Source organism: Sinocyclocheilus grahami, unplaced genomic scaffold (genome assembly GCF_001515645.1).
Source record: "Sinocyclocheilus grahami isolate Dianchi unplaced genomic scaffold, SAMN03320097.WGS_v1.1 scaffold97.1, whole genome shotgun sequence".
Taxonomy (NCBI): domain Eukaryota; kingdom Metazoa; phylum Chordata; class Actinopteri; order Cypriniformes; family Cyprinidae; genus Sinocyclocheilus; species Sinocyclocheilus grahami.
Window position 1 is genome coordinate 813,405 of NW_015505276.1, and position 23,344 is coordinate 836,748.

Below are 23,344 nucleotides of genomic sequence, written 5' to 3' on the forward strand. Positions count from 1 at the left end.
CCGTGTGTGACGCTGTGTTTCGTTGTGAAAGCGAAACTACTTTGTTTGACCTTACAAAAATGGACATGACTAGAAATCAGTGGTTACGTTGTATTTACAACACTGTTCCAGAACACTTCAACCCAAATATTCAGATGTGTGCAGCACATTTTATGGAGGACCGTTTCCTGATCCTGAGAGAGTAGACTGCAATGCCGGCTGTTCTGACTCAAAGACTGTAAGTAAGTTTTCTATATTTAAATATTTTATATATTTAAAGCGAGTTTTTTGGGCAGTGTAAAGTAGGGCTTGTTGTTTGTCATTTCTCCGATCACAAATGCAGACATGGTTTTATGTTTACGCGGCGCGATGCAACGCAACGCGTAAAAAGACAGTATAAGTCATTATAATCAATAATTATGTCCTCACTGGAAGCAACGAATGCCTCGTTTTTAATGGGTTTTCACGGTTTTGAATCATCGCTCCGGCCTGACAGGGCATCATCACAATGTGGTAAGGGGCGTAACATTTCCGTCACATGCCTGAGGTATTCGGCCAATCACAATGCACTGGACAGCTGGCCAATCACAGCACACCTCGCTTTTTCAGACCGATGAGCTTTGTAAAAATCGACGCGTTTCAGAAAGGCGGGGCATAGAGGAGAAACAATAATGTATAGTATGTGGAAAATAATGTGTTTTTTGAACCTTAAACCGCATAAACACATTTCATTTCACCAAATACACAAAATAATGTTATTTTTAGCAGCATCATATGACCCCTTTAAGGTCGAAGTCTTCAGTAATGAAACGCACCATAACACTGTTACTGCTTGAGTAATTCCAATGTGCCGTTTTGAAGTACGTTCATTATATACACTTTCAAACATATCTGCTAGCGTGCCAGGGTTGGCAGGTTTTCACAACAAAACCCGCCCAATTGCTACTCAAAACTAGCCCAAACGCGTTTCGAGGGGGGTCCACTGGTAAAAATCGCGTTCCAGGGGGTAAAATACACGTTTTTTGGAGGGGTTCCCCAAACCGCGGACTAGGCAGCACTGTAGCGTGCCAACTTGATACTTCCTCTGAAGACTGCTTAGATGTGTTCGACTTGAAGCAGCACTCGTTTCGAGGGGGGTCCACTGGTAAAAATCGCGTTCCAGGGGGTAAAATACACGTTTTTTGGAGGGGTTCCCCAAACCGCGGACTAGGCAGCACTGTAGCGTGCCAACTTGATACTTCCTCTGAAGACTGCTTAGATGTGTTCGACTTGAAGCAGCACTGCTTAGACCGATCGGTGTGTGTCATCAAGTACTGCGAGAGCTATAAGAGAGCGGCTGTCTCCTTATGCTTTCTCTCGCCATACTTTGATGTCATAAACCGATCGATCTTCAAGTCGAACACAACACACCTCTTTACTCTCGCGTGTCATGTGACCAAGTGTAATCGCAGCCTCTGCAGTTGAAAAATCGCGTTTATTCATATCGCGTTCAGCCCTAATCGAGATCGTGTATCACATCGGCCTCAGTAACGGAGATGCACATTTCTAATATGTATATACCACAGTATTATTATATGCAGTGTTATTATCATTAAAAAATAAGACATTTTTGTTAACAGAATAAAAATAAAAACTAGACTCAGAGAAACTTAAATTAATTAACTGAAACTAACTAATAACTAACTAACTAACCTAATTTGAGAAATGCAACACATTTAAAAAAAATTATACTGCTTAACTTTGGCAGCCCTAAAATACTGAAGCTAAAATGAAAAACAGAAATTAGTAATCTCTGAAAAATAAAAATAAAACGAGTTAAAATAAATCTAATAAAAAAATCATGTTAACTAAATAGAAAATATAATAGAAATAAAAGATAAATAAAAATGAGCAAATGTTTACACAAACTCTGAATTTGGATGAAAGTGTCTAGCCAAATGTGAAAAAAAATTCTTAGTCACTAATCAATGTTTCATGACCGTGTGAACTCCTTTGTACAAAAATACTCATCACTCATGTTTCCATTTCCATTAAAGATATTTTTTGGATTATTTTCAAATCATGCTGGAGGATCATCGAGTTTTACATAAACTTGTCATTCATGCAGCTGGAGTGCTGGTGACATTTAAGCTAAATGGGCACATACAGGATATTAAGACATTTGAATTACAAAAAAAAAGCAAAATAGAAGCATTTTCACTAGTGGACTTTTTGACCCCTTTGTAAGTAGAAGGAGGAATCAGGTTAGAAATGAAAGCTGAGATTTCTGTGCCGAGAATAGAGTAGAAAGAGCATATACCTGGATGAAAGTACAGTACATCAAAAGAGACGCCATCTCCTGACTTACTTTTGAGAGAGTGACAGTAGAGCCTTTCTTCCTGTGTAACCGGCGGTGACTCTCACTGTGCACAGTCTAGGTGTGTGTGTGTGTTGTCAAATCTATTGATCTGCTCCTTGTGTGGGAGTGGAGATGCTGTATGTGCTTTGCACTCGGCTGCAGCAGTTGTTCCCTGCCCTTTTCCACTCCACATTCACAGGAAATCAATCTTGTTAGCAGTTCTCCATCTCTCTCTGCTTCTCTTCTCCTTACTCGCTGTCACTGTATGAGTCTATAGTATCTATCAGGCACACAACAGCCATGCTGTGCCCCCATCTTTACCAAGCCATGCGCTGTGCACTCTTTATTAACACATCGTAATAAAACTTCAGACAGTCAGCTTATTTAGGATGGTTATTATGTTCTTTCTCCTGCATAATGAAGGCCCTCTGAGGATTTAACGCTCCCCTGCTTTTGCCTTCTTTTGCCTCCTCTCCTCCTTCTCCCTCCCTCCTGCAGTCTCCCTCCCTGCCTCTTCCCCCATTTCTCATTCCACAGAGAGATGCGGTGCATTTTTATTTTTAGGCTACTGTGGGGCTGTGTGGTGACTGGAGAGGAGGAGAGCAGGTGACTTATGGACAGGCAGGATAATTGGAACATTAAGTATAGCATTTCCTCTGTGGGCTAAACGAGTCCCTGTAGATCGGCAAGTGGAGCTGTGGTCACACTGCATCCGCCTCTGTGTTCCTTCTGAGAAGAATGGCATATGTTGTGCTTTGGATGCTGGAGTCCAGATCTTTACTACATTAACCTGCAATGCTGTGTGTGTGACATTGTAAATCTAGGGACAGTGAATGCTCAGATGCCTGCCGGATTGATATGACCATTATCTTGATTGCGGTGATTTATCTGTGATTGATATTGGCGAGTGATGTGATCATTAAAGCCAATGATAAAGGACTGTATAATTGAAGATGAGCTTTCGATTTGCCCCTTTAAACAGAATAATTGATGATCACTGCTTGTTGTCCTTTCCATGTCAGTCCTTTTATAGTGGAAATTTTAAGACTGGACAGGGGGAACAGTAGATAGATTACCTGTGTTGAATGTCTTTGAATTAAATTCCTCTACCTGCCATTCCAGTTCCTTTTCAGCTTCACAATCATTAATATAAAAAGAGCCAATTTATTCAATTCTTCAACCCTGTTCTCCACTGAGATTGACAGGGCTGTTGCTAAAACTAATGTAGCCCATGGAAAATATTCGGTAGGCCCTCTCGCAAATGGACCCAATGAGTAGATTACAACATAAAGTGTTTGCCAACCCTATTCCTGGAGGCACACTGACAGGACACATTTTGGATATCTCGCTTATTTCTTATATCATTATATGAATAATTTTATTTCACAGTAACAATATATATCACAATATAGTTACAAAAGTGATTTAGTCAAGAGCAGTGAGAGATATTCTCTCATTTGTTGTTTTATTAACATGAATGACAGACAGCAAGAATATTAGACTGCTGTCACTTTAAGAGCTGCCCGGATCCAAAATACTGTTACACATGTGTTTTCTTTCTCAGCTGTTTGTTTTCACTTGAGACCTACTGTGCTTATGAGGATACTTGCAAAGACAGACATTTTGACACTTCAAAGTGTCTATTTAACAGTTCAAGGCCTATAAAGTGGCAAAATAACTAAATTCTCCCGTGCTCTATGAACACACTCTTCACGTGCGTGCGCCTCTTTGGCAGTGCTCAGAAACAGTGTGCACATATAGCGTAATAAGTTTTCATGACCACACAGCACAGCAACATCATGTGAGCAACCGCGATAGAGATCATAGTCCAAAATCTCTACCTGTTAACAAATTTCTACCAGTTAATTGTGTCTACCAGTATATCACCCAACCCTAATCTGACACATCCATTTCTGGACTTGGAGCCTCTTCTAATGAGTCGATCAGTTGAATCAGGTGTGCTTGATTAGGATAAGTTTGAAAATGTGTAGTTTTGGTGTGACTCCAGGAACAGGATTGGTTAACACTGCCTTTCATCACTGGGCCCAGGACACATTCCCATGTGTCTCCCCCTGACGATGGCTCTGGCTGCTAGTGTAATACCTGGCATTGATTGGTGAAACATTTGCCTAAACAAGTTGATAATACCCAACCCCCTGATGGAGTAATTAATATGAGGACTGTGGCTTTGACAGGAGATGCAAGGATTGAGAGAAGAATGAAGTGTGGGAGAGAGAGTATGAGCATGATAGAGAAGGTAAAAGAGGGTGGGAGGGAAAAAAATGGTGGAAGAACCATCCATCAGTGACTCAGCTCTTACCGCTGAGGAGCAGCTACACTGTAACAAAACACTGACTCAGTCACAATGTGTGTGTGTGTGTGCGTGGGAGAGGCGGCTCATCATAGCATTGGCAGTGATAGAGTGATAGAGTGTTGCAGCACGGTCATTCTTACCCTATTATCGGAGCTGGGGATCATTGTGTCAGTCATCCAGGAGCCGAACCTTGACCCTGAAGCGCGGACGGTGATGGGGTTACTGACGCCAGTTAGCTTCCCACAACCTGGTGATAAAACACAGGGGGCACTATGAACGGCGGCTTCAGCGGAACTCCAGTGAACCAGTTAGCATTAAACTGCCAAAAGTGACATTTATGGAGCAGAACGAATATCTGTTATATCATCATTTTGAAGTTTCTTGTGAAGTCATCAGTTTCACCCTAAATAGAATATGAGCTTGTCTCATCATGCATCTGAAAGCCAATTATTCTTTCAGCCAAATATACTTTGGGCGTTTCAGTTTGAGGCCTGCTAGCTGGCTGTTTTTAACATTCTAACATTAAATTGCTTATCTAATTGGACAGCAAGCACATTTTTACTTAATTGGATCTAATGTGGTCTCCCGACCATCAGACATGTCTACTTTACTTTTGCTTTTCCATTTAAATTACCAAAGTATTTCCAAAGTAAATTATTGCAGCTGCTCTAAAATAACTTCACAAATAATCATGTAAAACGAGTCCTGCACTGAGAATCCAACAAGTAAAAATTATTTCTATTTTCTTGCTGTAATAGGTCACATACTGTGTGTCCACAGTCAATAGATTGGTTGCTGCCTTTTCTTGATTATTAAAATCAACTCAAACCCACTGCTGCTAGATGTCTTACCAAGTTTCTGCATGCAGGAGTGCAGGCGAGTCTCCAGCAGTAACACTCGCTGCCTGAGCTCCTCGTAGTCATAGGCTCCCATCTCCTCTTGAATTGCCATTAGTACCAGAGACAGATTCCTCACCTCCTCCCTCAGGCGAAGGATCATTCTTGCATCTGCCTTGTACTGTTCTAGCACTGGCAGCAGGGGAAGCAGCTGAGTAACCTTGTCCTTTAACTCCTGAGGTAAACGGAAGAAGGAAGGTGTGAAATGGTGGTTAGGAAAGATGAGAAACGTTAATCTCCCTCTAACAGAGGTTTGGGAATTTGCATGGGCTCTCATTAACTATTCACCACGTTCATCTCCAATATTTCATCTCGCATGACCGGTCTCCTGCCCCGGATCCGATTGCATCCTCACATGAGAACCAAATATTGATTTCATGCATTTGCAATTTCTCACAATCTACTGCTTGTCCGACTTGGTGACACAGGCCCACTCATCAGAGCGCTGTCAGCTCTCCACCTCGGCGTGACCAAGCGTATACGAAAGAGCTTAAACTTGTGGGCTGATCTCAGCTCATTGTGGGCAATCAGTTACTGCAGCCATGCGGACTGGCAGGTCTGGCATAGGCTGAGGTATATCAATAAAGGGGGTCTGAACAGCAGGTGTATCAATAAAGCATGCTCACCACAGGAGGGGCTGTTTCCTCCTTGTTAAAGTTTATCGTAAATCTGGTGATGGAGCTGCTCTCAGCCCTGCGGCGCCACATCATAAATCTCATTTTCCTGTTCCGAGACACAAAAATTTAGTCTCGTTAATCTCCCGGCCTGCCATAGGCGACTTTGAGCTCTCCACATTCATCAGCAGCCTCACCGAAATAAAGCCAGGCTTTGAGACTCCCACTCTTTGAAATAGTGCTTTTAACACTGGCACATCTCGCAAATTTTTCACAGCTCCAGCATAGAGAAAGGTGGGGGGGGGGGGTTATGGGGGCTTTGAACATGTATCGATAGATGAGGAATGATTTCTGGAACATTTTGGAATAATTTTCTATGCAGCGTTTGGTGAGATGACTCACACCGCAGCAGAGTGGGGTGGATGGGTAAGTGGTGGTGGTGCGTTTTGAATGATAGTGATACCCTTGGGAGGAGTGTCTGTGGCTTCCATTTTACTCTATTTAGCAGACGGCTACATGTTACTCATCTTAAAGCATGCTCTTCCATTAAGTCCTCTGTATATTGGTAGTGAGTCCTTCTACTATTGATGAGGAATGATTTCTGGAACATTTTGGAATAATTTTCTATGCAGCGTTTGGTGAGATGACTCACACCGCAGCAGAGTGGGGTGGATGGGTAAGTGGTGGTGGTGCGTTTTGAATGATAGTGATACCCTTGGGAGGAGTGTCTGTGGCTTCCATTTTACTCTATTTAGCAGACGGCTACATGTTACTCATCTTAAAGCATGCTCTTCCATTAAGTCCTCTGTATATTGGTAGTGAGTCCTTCTACTATTCTGAGATCGTGCAGGGCTACAAGCACACTCTCGTATTCAAGGGATAAAAAGCTTTAATAATAAACGGCTCTGAATCTTAGCCTTTGGGAAAGCAGCTGCTAGCTAAAAAGAAAAAAAGCATAACCTTTTGTATGCACGCACACACACTCATTACTGAAACAAGCTCCAAGTTTTAGGTATTAATAATTGAGGTGCATTTGAATTCTCTCAGAGGACCTTTTGGTATGTCTCAATTAAACACAAAAATCAGAGGTATTGAAGGTTAGTGTCAGTGTCTATTTCATGTAGGGGCAGAGGCGGCGGAAAGAGTTTTAGAGTAGAGCATCTAGAGGTGGGCAGGTTGTGATGTCACTATATAAAAATACAGTATGTGAATACTATTTAGCATGCACTGATGTTGCTCAATCTCCAGTCATGTTACCTAATTATTATTCAAAGGGTAATGTACTGAAGGCTTGCTGCTAAAGGCTGTGCAGTAAAACCCACTCCCCTGACCTCAAGAGGCGCACTAGTGACTGGCGCTAGAGGCTGCAGTCTTTAGTGTCCTTTTTAGCGAGCTCACCTCCCATGCTGTCTGTTCAAGCCTTGCTCAGAACGGGCCAAGCGAAACTGTTTGCACTGGTGCCATGGCCCGGATAGGGGGTGAATCTAATGGAGTCCAGCTGGTAAAGGCTGTGGAGTAAACTTACTCCCCTGACCACAAGAGGCGCACTTTCGACTGATGTTAAAGGCAGTTTCTTTGTTAGCACACCCGCCTCCCATGCTGGCTGTCACCGGGTTCGAGCCTTGCTTGGAACAGGCCAAGCGGAACGAGTTGCACTGGTGCCATGACCCGGATAGGGGGTGAATCAGGGAGTCCAGCTGGCAAATGCTATGGAGTAAACTTACTCCCCTGACCACAAGAGGCGCACTTGTGACTGATGCTAAAGGCTTTACCTTGTTAGCACAACCACCTTCCATGCTGACTGTCACTGGTTTGCAGGCCGAGAAGCACTGTTGCAATAACCTTCACTTTGGTGCTTTGAATTGATGGTGTATTCAGATGTCCAGTAGAATAGCCTTCTAGATGTTTCAGGTAGTTTTGACATCCTTGAGATCCAGCATCAAGCCAGTTGTACATTTGTTCTGAGATTTTTTCTTAATTTTAAAAATGAAAAAAATCCTTTTAGTTTTTACCTTTTTTATTGACTGATTGACCCCTTCCCTACATAATCTAAGAATCGTTTCCTGAAATCTCTGCAAGTTCTCCTTGTTCTACTCAATCTGAAACATATTTTAATAACAATGACAATGCTCTGAAGTAAACATGGAAAGGGGGGGGTAGGCGTTGTGAGAGGAAAGGGCACACCTAATTCGCTTTGTTTTTTAAAGCCATTTTTTTTGGGCTGGATATGCTTCAGTACCTGAAAACTCTTGAGGTTGAGGCTGCGTGGATTTTCAGAGGCAGTCTTCAGTTTGCCGTCCACTGTTTTCATGAGGTTCTCTGTGTCTCTCACGTACTGCAGGTCTCTGTACGTCCTCAGATCTAGCACCTCCATGGATTGAGTGATATTCTGAACCTATTAAATACCACAAAACACAAAGTCAAAACAGTGTGATGCATCAGGGCATGTTTTTTTGAGGACACAACAGTATGACGCCTTCAATTTGTTGTAGTTCAAATCAGCCATCCTACATATTCAGACCACCCACTGAGCATCTTGCCCACATCAACACACAGGCGATGGGAACGTGATTTCTGATCAGCACACACACCTTACTAGCTCCAATATACTCCCACATACTCCCAGAGGCCACATACACACACATATGGCGCTTTTCCACTGCATGGTATGGCACGGTACGGCTCGGTATGGTTCACTTTTTGGGGGTTTTCCACTGGGTACAGTACCTGGTACCTAGTACTTTTTTTAGTACCACCTTGGTTGGGGTTCCAAGTGAACCGTACCGTTACCAAAACGTGACGTGTAAACTCTGCTGATCACGGATTGGCCGGAGAGAATCGTCACTACCTGCGTCACTGAACTTGCGACACAAACACAAAAAACCAGCCAGCGAAGGATCGAACGCAACCGTTTTGAACGAGCGCACCTTTTTTTAACAATCAAAAAGTTTTGTTGTCTGTTGCGGAAGAACAGACGTTCCTCTCGTTGATAGCAAAGAAGCGGATCCAGCGAGAGCTTGATGGGGCGACGTAGAATGAAAAAGTTTTTTTTAGGAGTCGTGGTAGTAGAGGCGGCGCAACTATAACCACATGTGAATAATCATTCACTCTAAAGCGGTACTGAACTGCAGTGGAAACGCAAACCGTGCCGAGCCGAACCATGCTGTGCTGTACTGAGCCGTGCCGGGCAGAGTCGTACCATGCAGTGGAAAAGTGCCAATAGACATTCACACACCCTCCTCCTGCTCTTAAGAGAATCGAAAAGGACACAGATTGCATGCTGGGATTCTCCTCATGTCCACACTGATGTGTATGAGGTCTCTTGTCTAATTAGCTGATCTGCATAGCTGTCAGACCCAATGGTCGCACTTAGCGCGGAGGATTGTGGATGTTTGGACTTGGGCAAGGGTTAGGTGGGATCACATATTCACTCTGCATTCAGTTATTGTTTGTCATGCATGTCGCTGACTGCTCAGGAGGACTGAGCATATACACGCTCTCACGCGCACACAAGAGGCTGGGTGGTGGTAGTTTAATTCTGAACACATCTTTCTCAGAGAAGGACTGACCCAGGTGTCCTCATTAGTCTGCGTTTTATTAGGCAGGAGCATTAGTGCCTCACAGCTGCTGGCTTAGCCACACACACATTTTATTGTCTGAGTGGTTGAGTTATGTTTCCGTATGATTGTAGATAAGGTGTTGTTTAGACCCTGACAGAGGGGCAAGGCAGGATTTAAGATAGCATTTGTGGTAGGATTTAAAGGGATAGTTCACTCAAAAATTTAAATTCACTATCACTTTGTATGATAAACAGATTGATCCTATATTCCCTCTCACAACATATATGGTGACAAATTTCAAACATCAATGACATCTGGACAAGTGACTTAACCAAGTTGATGTTAGTTGACGTTTACGGTTCCTATTTGATTTAGTTTGTGTACGCTTGTGTTAATCATTGTTTTGATTTAATTTGAGAGTGAATAAAGCCTTACATTTTAATCTTTTAATTTAAGGGATTGTATTGCTTCAGAAGACCAGAATTTTGTTACCCTTGTGTCCTTTTTGGAGCTTAAAAGTTTTGGACCCCAATGACTTTCAGACAAAAACAGCTGAGGTGTTCTTCAAAATGTCTTAATGTACACTCTTAAAAATAAAGGTGCTTCACGATGCCATAGAAGAACCTTTTTGTCTAAATGGTTCCATAAAGAACCTTTAACATCTGAAGAACCTTTCTGTTTCACAAAAGGTTCTTTGTGGTGAAAGAAGGTTCTTCAGATTATGAAAAGGTAAGAAAGAGATGGTTCTTTAAAGAACCTTTGACTGAATGGTTCTTTGTGGAACCAAAAATGGTTCTTCTATGGCATCGCTTGAAGAACCTTTTGAAGCACCTTTATTTTTAAGAGTGTACAGTTTCAAACGACATTAGGGCTCATTAAATGATGGCAGATTTTTCATTTTTGGGTGAACTATTCCTGTAAGGCAGAGTTTGTGGCAGAATTTGAGGCAGAGTTATATTGTGGTAGATTGGCTTGACTGTGAGTCATGTGCCTTATTGACTCACTCTGTCTGGAGGCCCAAATTTGTCTTCTCAGGAATCCCTCTCCAAACTGCTTTAATTTCAGCCTCTATTTTGCTGCTTCTCTCTTCATCTCTGCCTCCATCAGCTGTGCTCATTAGCTAGTCAAACAGCTGCTTCCCATTGTAGTGTGATTCCAAAGCTCTCTGATTCAGTGAGCGTGATGTTGATGGGGACGTGTGGTTCTTAATGGGTTGCTGTTCACAGATGAGGCTGGAAACCACTGAGGGCTTGGTGAGGAAGGAGGAAATTGGGGGCCAGTCAACTGGCTGAGAGTCTAACACTATTTATGCCGACACTCTGCATTTAACTGCCAATCGATTGAACTGTGCATATCAGCAGTCTCAATATCCAGCCGTTTCTCTGTAGCAAAACATCTCTCTCTCTCTTTTTATATTTCAAATTCTCTCCCTCACACTACATATGGAAAAGAACGAGGCTATATTGTGTGTTGGATACTGCAACTGATTGACGAGCTTCATCAGCTATGTTAACCAGGTTGAGTTCCACCAAACAGACCAGCACAAAATCCCCACTTGCCAGCAAAATCCAGTCTGAACCAGCATGGAAATGCATGCTAATCTAAGATAATCTTTTTAACAGGGCTTTCCATCTCTTTCCTTTTTACTTCACACAAAGTCTGTATGTGGTCAGTAGGGTTTAATAGAGTCTTTTGTGTTCCACGGGTGAAAGAAATGTATGACACAGAGTTTGAAAGACATTCTGTCATCATTAACTCACATGTGGAGGCTAAATTTTAATTTTTCTGCTCTCAAACAGGCTGTTTATGTGAATCTGAGGCTTTTAGTAAAGCTCTGTGCATTGAGTGCTCCATTTCCTGATTTAGGAGGTACTTTACACTTTTTTTCAGTTGTTCTTTGCCTGGTCTTAGTCTAATGAGCACGATTAGTACAAAAAAAAAAAAACATCCTACCGGCTCAGCAGAATGAATCCAATTTCACAGCAGTATTTAGGACGCGTCCTCTTTTAGGCGGTTGTTTGCATCATGTACTTTCACAAACTTTCTCTAATGGGGAACAGTATTATGCAATGTTTGGGATCCATGTTTAATGACTATGTAATATATGTACAAAATATTACTCAGCTAGGATTTGCACTTGACAAGCGTGTGTTATTTAGGTTATTGTGCATGCAAGAGACGAATGTCACCTTCTCCATAAGCTGACGGAGCTGTCTGCTGCGTGGGTCTCGATTACACATGTTTTGTGCTGGAGCCACAACTGTGCAGATACATTTCCCATCTGCGTCCTGTGCCGAGCTGTAGATCTGCCAGCCCTCCTCTGGGCTCGGATACAGGGCCTGCATAGAGAAAGACATGGAGAGATGAAAAAGAGAGATAGCGAAAGATGCATGGAGAGACAGAGCAAAATGCATGAGCAGAATAGAATGTGGCATCTGTGAGAGGAGGATGTTTTGATAAGCTTAGACACTTGGAGGAAATAGAGCTGCTTTGGATCGATAAAGCTGCTTTTTTATTGGGGGTGGAGTCAGGAAATGGATGTCTTGAAACAATGTACAGGCTCAAATGCACACATGTAGACACACACAGGTTTACATTTGTGAAAAGTGGGGACATCCCATAGGCGTAATGGTTTTTATACTGTACAGACCGTATATTCTATTGCCCTTTACCAACCCTACCCCTAAACCTACCCCTTACAGGAGACTTTGTGCTATTTCAGATTTTCAATACACTCCATTCTGTGTGATTTATAAGCGTTTTGAAAAGTGGGGACATGGGGTAATGTCCTGAAAAGTCACCTTCTCCTTGTAATACCTATGTCATACCTTTGGCATTATACAAATTGATGTCCTCATTTGTCACAAAAATGCGTACACACACACACACACACACACACACACACACACACAGATGTTTGCTTTTCATCATAGTGGGGACTTTCCATTGACTTCAATAGTGGTTTCTATCCATACTGTAGAACTAAAGCTCACACAAACCTTTCTGCCTTTTCATTAATAGAATAGCAACAATTTAAACTCAACATTTGTAGAGTAATATTGAATATTAACCTTTCATACTTTTCTTTAAAAGAGGTGATAGTGAGGTATTTATTTGAAGTAAATGGGGACAATTTTGGCAAACAACAGAAATGTAAAGCTTATATATATAGGCACTTATATATAGGCATAAGTGCCTTATATATAGGCACTTACATTAATTCTTCTGTTAAGAATGTGTATTAATTGAGCTATAAAGCTGTTTAAATAATTTTTACAGTTGGGTTTATGATGTTGGCTTGGCAACAAAGTTGTAAAATTGGAAATACACAATTAGAAAGCAATTTTTAAACTAAAATCATTGTTTATCTCCTGCAGCTATATTATTAAATATTTTATTGTATGCTGACTGGCCCCATTTTACACTTCCATTTTACACTAAGTGCCTCACTGTAGCCCATGAAGGACAAGTGGAAATTAATGATTGTGGTAATCAACATTAACACAAATGCCTTTGATTGAGCTTAACTTGTAGTGAACACAATTAGGTATGTTTATGAAGCTGGTGATTTCAGGTTTAACTGTGGCTGCACTGCACAATAAATTTCAATCGTGATCACGATTTCTGCTTCTCTCTCGATTTATTAAGCATAATCGTCTGCAACATTTGCCCACTGGCTATTTATCCTGAGAACTGTATTTTAATTTGGCATTTGTGTTATCTTGCATCGGTAACAAGCCTCCACAGGCTTTCATGGTTGTGGTTGCCAGATTTCAAGAGTTTACCCCCAATCAGAGCATTTTCCATAAGTCGATGCATTTTTTTGTTTTCTGTTCACTTAATCTTCCCAACCTGGCAACCATGTGCACATGCACACTCTACTTTACAGAAAAGGCCCAGATGAGCTAAAACACTGGCATACAATTTGGAGTTTAGCAATCTCTATTGAGATATTCTGCTCAAAAAAATGTGTAATACAGCCAGTCACGTGGTTTTCTGTGAATAAATCTGCAAGCAAAACATGCAAGCTGATATTCTCTCTTGTGAAAGTGCAATAAATCTGATGAAATGTAAAAAAAAAAATTAAATGACAAAAATCATGTTTAATAATTATATTTAATTGTAATGAACTGTTTAGCCATTATTGAGCAGCTCTATGTTTTAAAGACTATCCTTTAAGAATAAATAAAGAATAAAGCAAGATTGTAAAAGAACAATAGAGGATGTCATTAAAGATAAATAGCATTTACAAGAAAAAGGAGCAGCAATAAAATGTCTCCTTCTGCTCTAACCTTCCCGTTTTCATTCTCTCTTACCCTCTTCTGTGTTTTTCACTCTCACGCTTCACCCTCTCTCTCCGCACACTTCCCCGATCAGATTAAATGACTGAGTGGACAGAGAGACTATGTGATTGGAGAGTAAAGCAGCAGCCGCCCCATGAGCTCACTGTCACATCCTGTCACTCCTGCCAATCCCTGCCTTTTTCACTCCCTCCACATCGCTCCTTTTCCTCCACAGTCTGTCCTCTTCTCACCGTCCTATCGTTCTCATCTGTCCCTTTTTCCTGTGTCTTCAGCTCTGTTCGTCCCTGAGCAATCTCTCATTCTCTCGCTCACTCAATTTAATTCAAATTACGGCAATTCAATTCAATGATGCTTTATTAGCCTGCCAGGCAAATGTAATTTCACAAAATCAAAAGGAATTGATTTGCAAATTTAGGTGCAGAGGCAATAAAGTATACAGGTTTCACAAATACAAATGATCACAATGGATGTTATTCAAGTCAAATTTATTTGTATACCTCTTTTCACAATACACATTGTTTCAAAGCAGCTTTACAGAAAATCATACTATTATGTCTGCAGTGACTTGCATTCATTGCTGCAGTGTTTTTCATTTTGACGGAACAATTTATGGCTTTATGAATGATGACATGCTGATGTGAAATCATGAAATAACAATTTATTGAAATTACAACATTTTTTTCTACTTGATAATTTACATATTTTGCTGCCATTTATGTTGTAGTGCAGTTTTATCATTTTATGAGTTTCTCTGATGAGTTTCTCTGTAAGCATCACAGAGATTTTGTTTGAGGAAAAACAACTTTAAGTGATTTTTATTTTGGGAAACAGCAAAGCCATGTTTCATCCTCTGCTCGTCTCTAATGGAAGCGCTATGCTCCCTTAAAAAACAACTCTGATTCCATCAAGCCTTCTCGATTTTTGCGTTTTGACTGTCAGTTGTGTTTGGTTCGACTTGAATTCTTTATTAGTCAAGTAACGTGCTAATTTTTGATCCCTTTGAAGGTCTGTATTCATTCGTTGTGGAGCTACAATTCAATTGAACCATCTAATGGCACTTGTCTTTTCAATTTGTTCAGTTTGTTGAATCTGAAGATGCAGGCAAAAAATTGATTGTTGTTTTGATTAATTCTGGCTTGAGAACATTTCTCTCTCGGTATCCGTTTCTCCAATTTATTCTCATCTCTGTCTCTCCCCTTGAGCACATTTTCGTTTAGGTAGCATTGGCTCCCTATTTTCAGTAACAACCTAGCTTTCTCTCTCTCTCTCTCAAAAGAAACAAAACACAAAAACATGATGAAATGACATTAAAGATTAAAGGTCTAAAAATACACCAAACTGTTTTTTTTTTTGACCCAGTAGATTACGACACACATAAAGTCTCCCATCTCATTCCGGTGAAGGTGCTTGCAAAGCCTGAAGGCATGAGAGACAGACACACATACAATTGCTGATGCTCAACACACACACATACACGGTTCCCAGAGGTTCAGATTCATACTCAGATTTGATAAGTTTGGTCTAGCTCAAAGTCATTAGCCTCGTTCCTTCTGTTCGTCTAACCCAGTGGTAGGCAAGTTCTGTCCTAGAGAGCCGCAGTCCTGCAGAGTTCAGCTCCAACCCTAATCAAACACACCTGAACAAGCTAATCAATGTCTTCAGGATTACTAAGGCTATAGGCAGGTGAGTTTTGTTTTCAGGGTTGGGGGTGAACCATGCCGGACTCCGGCCCCTTAGGACCATACAACCAAGAGGTTAGACCAGGGGTAGGCAAGTTCGGTCCTAGAGAGCCGCAGTCCTGCAGAGTTCAGCTCCAACCCTGAAAACAAAACTCACCTGCCTATAGCCTTAGTAATCCTGAAGACATTGATTAGCTTGTTCAGGTGTGTTTGATTAGGGTTGGAGCTGAACTCTGCAGGACTGCGGCTCTCTAGGACCGAACTTGCCTACCCCTGGTCTAACCTCTTGGTTGTATAGTACATGCTGATTTGCATAAGAAGGCCACATACTATTTTAAATGGCCATTTTCCTGTCCAGTCTGGCATTCAGCGGCTGTCAAATCTAGCAGTGTCCTCACTTCCATTAGCAGTGATTTTCTGTGCTTCATGTCACTATCATCAAACCCTCGCTGAAACTGCACTGCTATCCTGCATGGAATTTTCCCATCCCAGGTGAGCTGATACAGAAATCCAGCCTTCTCCACGAGATGAACACAGACAGGTCTGCCGGTTAGTCTCCGAGACACGGCCCGCTCTGTTGACCACTCGTAGCTGATGTGAGACTAGCCCAAGCGTGTCTCGCCCTGGCCTGAAAGAACGCGCTCTTCGAGTGTATTACCACCCTAACATTTCATCATCAGTCTCATTCCCGTCCCGACGGACCTGCGGCTTAGTGTCTGAGCACATCAGATACGGTTAGCGTCGAGTTCTGGCTAAATCTATACGCCAATCTGCCGCCCGCAGCCCCTTCAAGCGGATAAAACTGTCTCATCAATCATCGGTGCGGTACATGCACCTCACATGTTAAACATCGGCGTGGCACGTGTGCCCATCCGACGGGTGGAAGATATGAGCTGGGAGGCCAATGGGGAGCTGCGCTTTCGCATAAATATGCTTTCTGTTCATTAATGTTGCATAAATGTTGAGTTTTAATTTAAGAACTGATTAGAATCACCCCTGGACTCATTACCACCCACCAATTCATTCTGCTGTAATTTCCTCTCATCTACTGCTAATGGCAGAGTAGAGAACGGGGGGGGGGGCACACAAACACACACACACACACCCCATATCACTCACAGATGGGTGTAGCATCTCGTCCTTATTCAGATCTTCCTATCCTATCCAGCATCTGTACTGTATGAGGGTGCGTGTTACGGAATAGGCCAGTTATTTATGAACAAACAGGTCAGATGAAATGAGCCATGGTTTAATTAGTAATGGTTGAGCCGTCATCCATAAACGGCAGGGTGAGTGTATCCGCATGCGTCTGTTTTTTTTTACTTCTCATTTGCATTTAACAGCCTGCAAATGATCAAATTACTCTGTCAGTAGTGCGCAGTCTGTTTGCTGGCATTTAAGAAGACGAGCGAGTGAATGGAGTTGCTGATCATATGTTGCGTATCCTAACCAGGTGCGACACGATAAAGCAGAAAGCAATATATGGTACGCCTTCTATGTTCATTTTAGTTGTTGTCCTAATCTGCCGGGGTCACAGTAAGTGATGAGCAAGACATTTTGTCTGCTGCTTGGTTTCTATTTCTGTCGCATTGAGCAGGGAAAACCCTGTCTGCAGTCAAATCACATTGGTCCAAAATCCCTCTTTACATGACTGGATACTCAGTCATTTTTTTCCTCATTTAAAAAAGTTGTGCACAAGGAAATTAATAGTAGCTAGTTAAAAATCATATACACTTACATGAGATAATGCCTAATAAAAGCAGTTTTATTCTACATTAAGTGGGTCACCTCAAGGGGGCAGCCATGTTGAATCACATGACACCTATTATTAACTTGCACCTATTATTGGATTCAGTCACTTGTGAAATAAATGAATCATGGCTGATAGCAATTATGCGGCGGACAGCTCTTCAAGTGTAGTCTGAAATATCGTAATTACAAGTTTTGTGCACATGAATGACTGTGCAAGTCCCATTTACGGCTGGGAAACTCTGAATTCCAGATGATACACGAGTGGCTGGGTTGTGACATTGAGGGTTGCATTTCAATTTGAAACATGGTGGAAACACTAATCTATTATATACTAATCTATAATATGCATAATACATCATGCAATTTATCATATGTATGCTATGCATAAGTAATAGAAATGAGTAGTCTTTATAATTTTGAATTCAGATAGTTGGGTTAATTGTTAGTTTCAATATAATTGTTTTGTTTAGGCTACTTCCGTGTTGTTTCTGACTTGAATGTGTGACGTGTCAGAATAACCAACGCCCAACTCTGTAAGTTTCTCAGGTGGACTTGAAGGCAGCATTAGAGCATTTCTACAATGGCACTCTACGGTTATTTTGGGGGATTTTGTAATTAGGGCTGTATTGATAAAATCAATTATCAATTGTAGTTATCAGCTGAAAATAAAAATAATTGCAAACAAATCAAATTGTGTCTGCGTAATATGCCATGTCACCATACAGCTATATAAATGAAAAACGCATTTCTATGGACAAAATGCATCTGGAAAATAGTGGAGGACAAAGACCGAGCTGCTACGGGAAAACTGCACAATCTAAGCAGCCCAAAACATGAGAATGCTTTATATTAAAGAGGGAGGAGGGGGTCTAATGCTGTTTCATGCATTCTGTGTAATCTACGCTGTTAAAGAGTTGAATTCTCATGCTAAACATGGCCATAGTTTCTGTGTTTTATGCACTCCTTCCAGGTTCGTATAAGTTTCGGAAAGTTTTTTTCAAGCATGGACCTTCATGACATCATGGAGGGCAGAATTTCTTGTATGGGCATTTCTCGCAGAAGAGTGCGCAGACGCACACATCGACCTGGGGTGTGTTTCCCAAAAGCACCGTTAGCTAACTATGGTCGTTAGTTATATTTAACTCTATTAGTAAAGAAGGAACTTGTGACCATAGTTGTGTTTGGGAAATGCACCCCAGAGCGAGAGCAAGAGCAAGAGCACGCCCATCAACGTCATCGGCAGTGCTGCACAGGACTTGCTCAAGAAAAATGTCTCTAAAGCAGTGTTTTTGGATGTGAGGGAAAGATAACCTTGTTCAGCTTTGCCAAAGAACCCAACGGGGCAGCAACAGAGTTTCGCAAGTGTTTATTTGTTCCTGTCATTTCGGTGACGAATGTTTTATTCGGTAAAAATTTATTTATAAAGTTTAAAAGTTTCATAAGAGTAGACACAGTAAAGGGACTATTGTAATGGACCTTACATTGAATATAATTACTATTGTATGTTCTGATGAGTAAATAAGTGTTTTCCTCATACTAGTTGTTCATTTCTAATTTAGTGATTTTAACTTCTGCTTTAGAATGGTAGGCAATTTGTTTAATGAAAAAATTCTAACAATGTTTGGATTTTTCTGATTAATCGATTAATCAAATAAATAGCCAACAGATTAATAAATAACCGGTTATTAACTAACCATTAGTTGAAGCCCTGTTTGTCACATTGTGCTGCATTTTTAGTGGACAGAAAGATTTATTTTCACTGCAAAGTTGTTTTGTTGTACCTGGTCAGAACACTATGTGAGAGCCTAAATTTGTTTTGAGCTCTGAGCCATTACAAGGATAAGAGCGGCATTGAGAGCAAGGACTGATGGGAGATCAGAAATCAATTAGGCACATTTCACTCAATAGGGATGACATCATGGCTGAATGGTGTCCTAGGCACCACAGAGGAATAATCGGCAAGTTGACAGCCTAAATTGATGTCCCACAGGCCCAAGCTCACTTAACCAACACCTCCTTTGTTCTACAACTCAAAAATATCAAGTGAAAGGCATGGAGAAGAGCACACTGATAGCTTCACCGAGAAATCCAGAACAACAGACCAAAGGAGGAAAGAACCTGGTGTGAGGGCAATAAATAACTAGATGCCGCAGCTAGTGTTTGTGTGAGCGGGAGGGACAGAAACACAGAGAAAAAAAAACTGAGAATGAGAGAGTGACAGCACCGAGTGAAAGCAGAGAGCTGCTGAGGGGGAAGATGCCGAGGTCTAATTTCAGACCTAAAGTGGCAGTTTCTTACTCAGCCGAACCACTGCCAAAGCCTGACACCAGCTCCATTATGTGCCCAGCCCTCATTGTGAGCCCCACACACTGCTCGACCTTTACCAGCCTCGATCCCGCAGTTTGATTTTCAACCTGCCCCGGCTCGGCTCAGTTGGAAACCGTCACACACATCCCACGCGCTCCCTACTGAGGAGAAGCCACCCAGGTATTGGTGTCCAATTGCGAAAACGGAAGGTGATCAATAGGCACTGAGAGCAGGAAGTTCGGGTCACCTCCCCTCTCTGGGCTTCCTCTCACTCACCGTCGCCACTTCTGCTCGTGATCTCCGGCTGGCCTTTACTTTGAGGTCGCTATTAACACATTACGGAAAAGATTAACCAATTGCAGAGGCACGCTTGGCCCCCGAGACGTCTGTGGGTTTGAACCTAGGGCGGTTTTCATTAGACCGAGCTCTGAGCTCGGCACTGTAGTCTGGGCGTAAATGAGATCGTAAATCTGTAGGCTCCATTTCATGAAAGTGACAGGAAGTCTATTACAACTTTCATAAGAAGCGTGTGGGAGATGGCCAGGAGTTGTTTTCTACAGAAAGACCTTTATTGGTGCTCCGTGAACCCAGGTTTCCACAGTAACGAGGAGAGAGAAAATTGCCTTATTTTTCTCCTTAGATGTCCTTTAGTGTGTTTTCGTTCTTCTGACCTTTTTTTTACCATTCTCTCTCTCTGTCTCTCGTTTTTTTATCAACATAAGGCTTTGTAGTGGAGCTCTGTGATTACATATTACCCTGAAGCCCAACATTGGCATCTGTCTACACTCTAAAACATGGATGTGAGCTTCTGCTATGGCTCCGAGCGCTGCTTCTATCATAGCATACTTCCATAACACTCATGAACAACTTTAAATATCCAGTACTCTTGTAAAACACAGATGCTGATACAAATGAACATGAATGTCCTGCATACACACAGTTGCTAGTGTTCCCTCTCTAAGCTCTAAGACACAAAAATAGAGCAGCATAAAACGAATGAGATATTACTCTGCTTGCCCTCTGAGAGCATTTAGATGCTCAATTTCCTACAGGCGCTCTTAAAGATTGCCCTGCTTCTGCCTCTGAAAATAAAGGATTCAGCTAGCAATTTTGAGAATGGTATTGATAATGTGACTGAAATGTTGGAAGAGCTTCCACTCCAATAAGGTCCTGCTTCCTCATATCTGCAAAGGTGCCAGTCAAGGGACTGATGGGGCCTTGTATCAACATGATTTACAGTTTCTTAACTACAGGAATATTAATATTTATGTGAAGGTTGCTCACAGTCCTTTAGCTTGTCATCAAACACATCAAGAGTAGTTTCCTGTTAATCAGCACCTTTCTGAGGTGGAAGCATGAGGTTTATATTACATTGAGAAACCTATTAGACATTAGCATTTAAATTCATCCGAATGGCAGTTGCTGGGCTGCCATCTTAGCTTATTGGACCAAATAACTTCTTAATAGCTAATCACCTGATCTGTATCTAGTGACTCTGGGGCTGCAGCAAAATTATGTCATGCCAGCACTGATTGGCTGATTCACCACAGTAACAAACACAGTCCCAAATCATTCCCTAAGATATCCTGAACTGTGACTCAGAGGCAGCAAAATAAACATTTTAAGGTCCATTATATGCTTTTAAGAGCACTCCAAATCAAAAGTGTGCACTGGCCAAACACTGACTTTATTAAAATGAATATTTATGCTTGTAAATATAACTGTAGTCAAAATACACAGCTAATTTAGAAGGACCGCAAATGGAAACATGCACTTTTCATAGTCAGATGGTAACAGCATCTACCAACATGGGCTAACGAGGTTTATTAGCAACACTTTGTCCTTTTCTATCAGCCTGGAAAGAGTAAATAAACGTGAAGACTAAGGTGAGTCTGATTAGATGTCCCTTCTAAGGCTGTAAATCTCAACGTTGTCATCTGTGGGTGTGTGTGGTGATGACAGCAGCCAAAGTGGTTCAACCTCACTTTCTCATTTAGAGATCCCTGGTGGGCAGCAACAGCTGAGCAGAGCTGTGTTTTGGTGCTTTCATAACAGACAGATCTGCGCCACTCCAACGAAAAAAAAAAAAAAAAATCCAAAGCTTCATGTTTTCAATTCCCAAAGAGTCAGTAGAGTTTAGCAGAATGTTGTTTCTGGTGCTTATTTATGCATATTGGTTTCCATGACATTCCTTTAATATTTTGATCCCATGAAAATGAGAAACAGCGGCTGATATCAGCCACATGGTCATGTGGCTTTGTTAAGCGTTTGTGTTCATTACACGTTTGTTGCAAATTGTCCTACGGCTTCTCACTCGCCTCTCATTTATTTCTCATAATCGAGGAGACAGTTAGTGTCAGACTCACCCCTGAACCAGCAGTATTCGCCACACACATTCGCCTACACGCATACATGGAACAAAATCTTTACCCAGTAATCACTGTGGTATTAAGACATTCCCGTATACTTGCTTCTGTGCAGCTCTGCTGCTCTTGCTGTGCATATGTAAAGGTAGTTTCCTTACATACATGAGTTTTTTCATCCTTATAGGTGAAGTGTACCTTAAATTACAAGTAATTTGTAGATTCATTTTCTAAAAAATGTGACGTTGTCGTGCTTTGTCGTATTTTTGAGTATCTCACCTTCAAGCAATCCTAGGTGTAGGGGTCGAGATTTTGAAACTCCCAAAAATTCATCCATCCATCATAAAAGTACCCTGCATGGCTATGGGGGTGAATAATGGCCTTCTGAAGTGAAGGAATGTGTTTGTGTAAGAAAAATATCAGTGAACGTGCATATGACAGTTAACGGAAGCTAGAGATTACGGTTTACAAATTTTAAATATGGATATTTTTCTTACACAAACACATAGCTTCAGAAGGCCTTTATTAACTCTTTCCCCACTAGCGTTTTTGAAAGAAATTGCCAGCCACCACCAGCGTTTTTGCTGATTTTCACTAAAATTTCATGGCCCTCAGAATATTTTGTTGTACGAATATCTGAGCATGGAATGTTTTTTATCAACACTTGAAAGTAGGTAGGTTCCATAAAAAAGCAACATTTTGAGCCAAAGGCTGAGAAAATCACATTTTTATCAAATACTACATTTGGATCATATTTAGTAATATTATCAAAGCAAAGACAGTAGATGGCTTCCATCAGTACTCCCAAAGCTTGCACAGGCCTTTACCACTTTCTGGATTGACATTTCACTCTGTAACATTAGGCAGTTTTAATTTATTTGCGGTTAGTGTTGATGATTGCATTATTTTTCATATACATATGCTTACATATAAGATCGCTCGTTTCTGCATCTTGCTGGTCTGTGTTTTTGATCGGCACTTTCTAGTCTCATTCAGGAGATGCGTAATAGTGCCCCCTAGCGTATAACAGTGAAAACACAGAAACCCAGAAAATTCCGTTTTTGGCAGGAAAGCGTTGTCTCATGAACAACGGAAAATTCTGTGTTTGGCAAGGAAAGAGTTAACCCCCTGGAGCCATGTGGAGTACTTTTATGATGGATGAACACACTTTTTTAGGCTTCAAAATCTCGACCCCCATTCACTGCCATTATAAAGCTTGGAATAGACAGGACATCTTT

General features: G+C 41.4%; 1 protein-coding gene across 3 annotated transcripts in view; it reads right to left on the reverse strand.

Annotated features, from left to right (window-relative positions):
* The window catches only part of LOC107587938 (noelin-2), an 81,022-nt gene that overhangs the window by 3,931 nt on the left and 53,747 nt on the right, over positions 1 to 23,344 (reverse strand). For all 3 annotated transcript variants that reach the window (XM_016275905.1, XM_016275906.1, XM_016275904.1), the window contains exons 2-5: positions 11,891 to 12,040; positions 8,381 to 8,536; positions 5,483 to 5,702; positions 4,772 to 4,878 (exon numbers count right to left, since the gene is read on the reverse strand). In XM_016275905.1, coding sequence (XP_016131391.1) covers positions 4,772 to 4,878; positions 5,483 to 5,702; positions 8,381 to 8,536; positions 11,891 to 12,040 — 633 coding nt within the window. The remainder of the gene's footprint in view (positions 1 to 4,771; positions 4,879 to 5,482; positions 5,703 to 8,380; positions 8,537 to 11,890; positions 12,041 to 23,344) is intronic.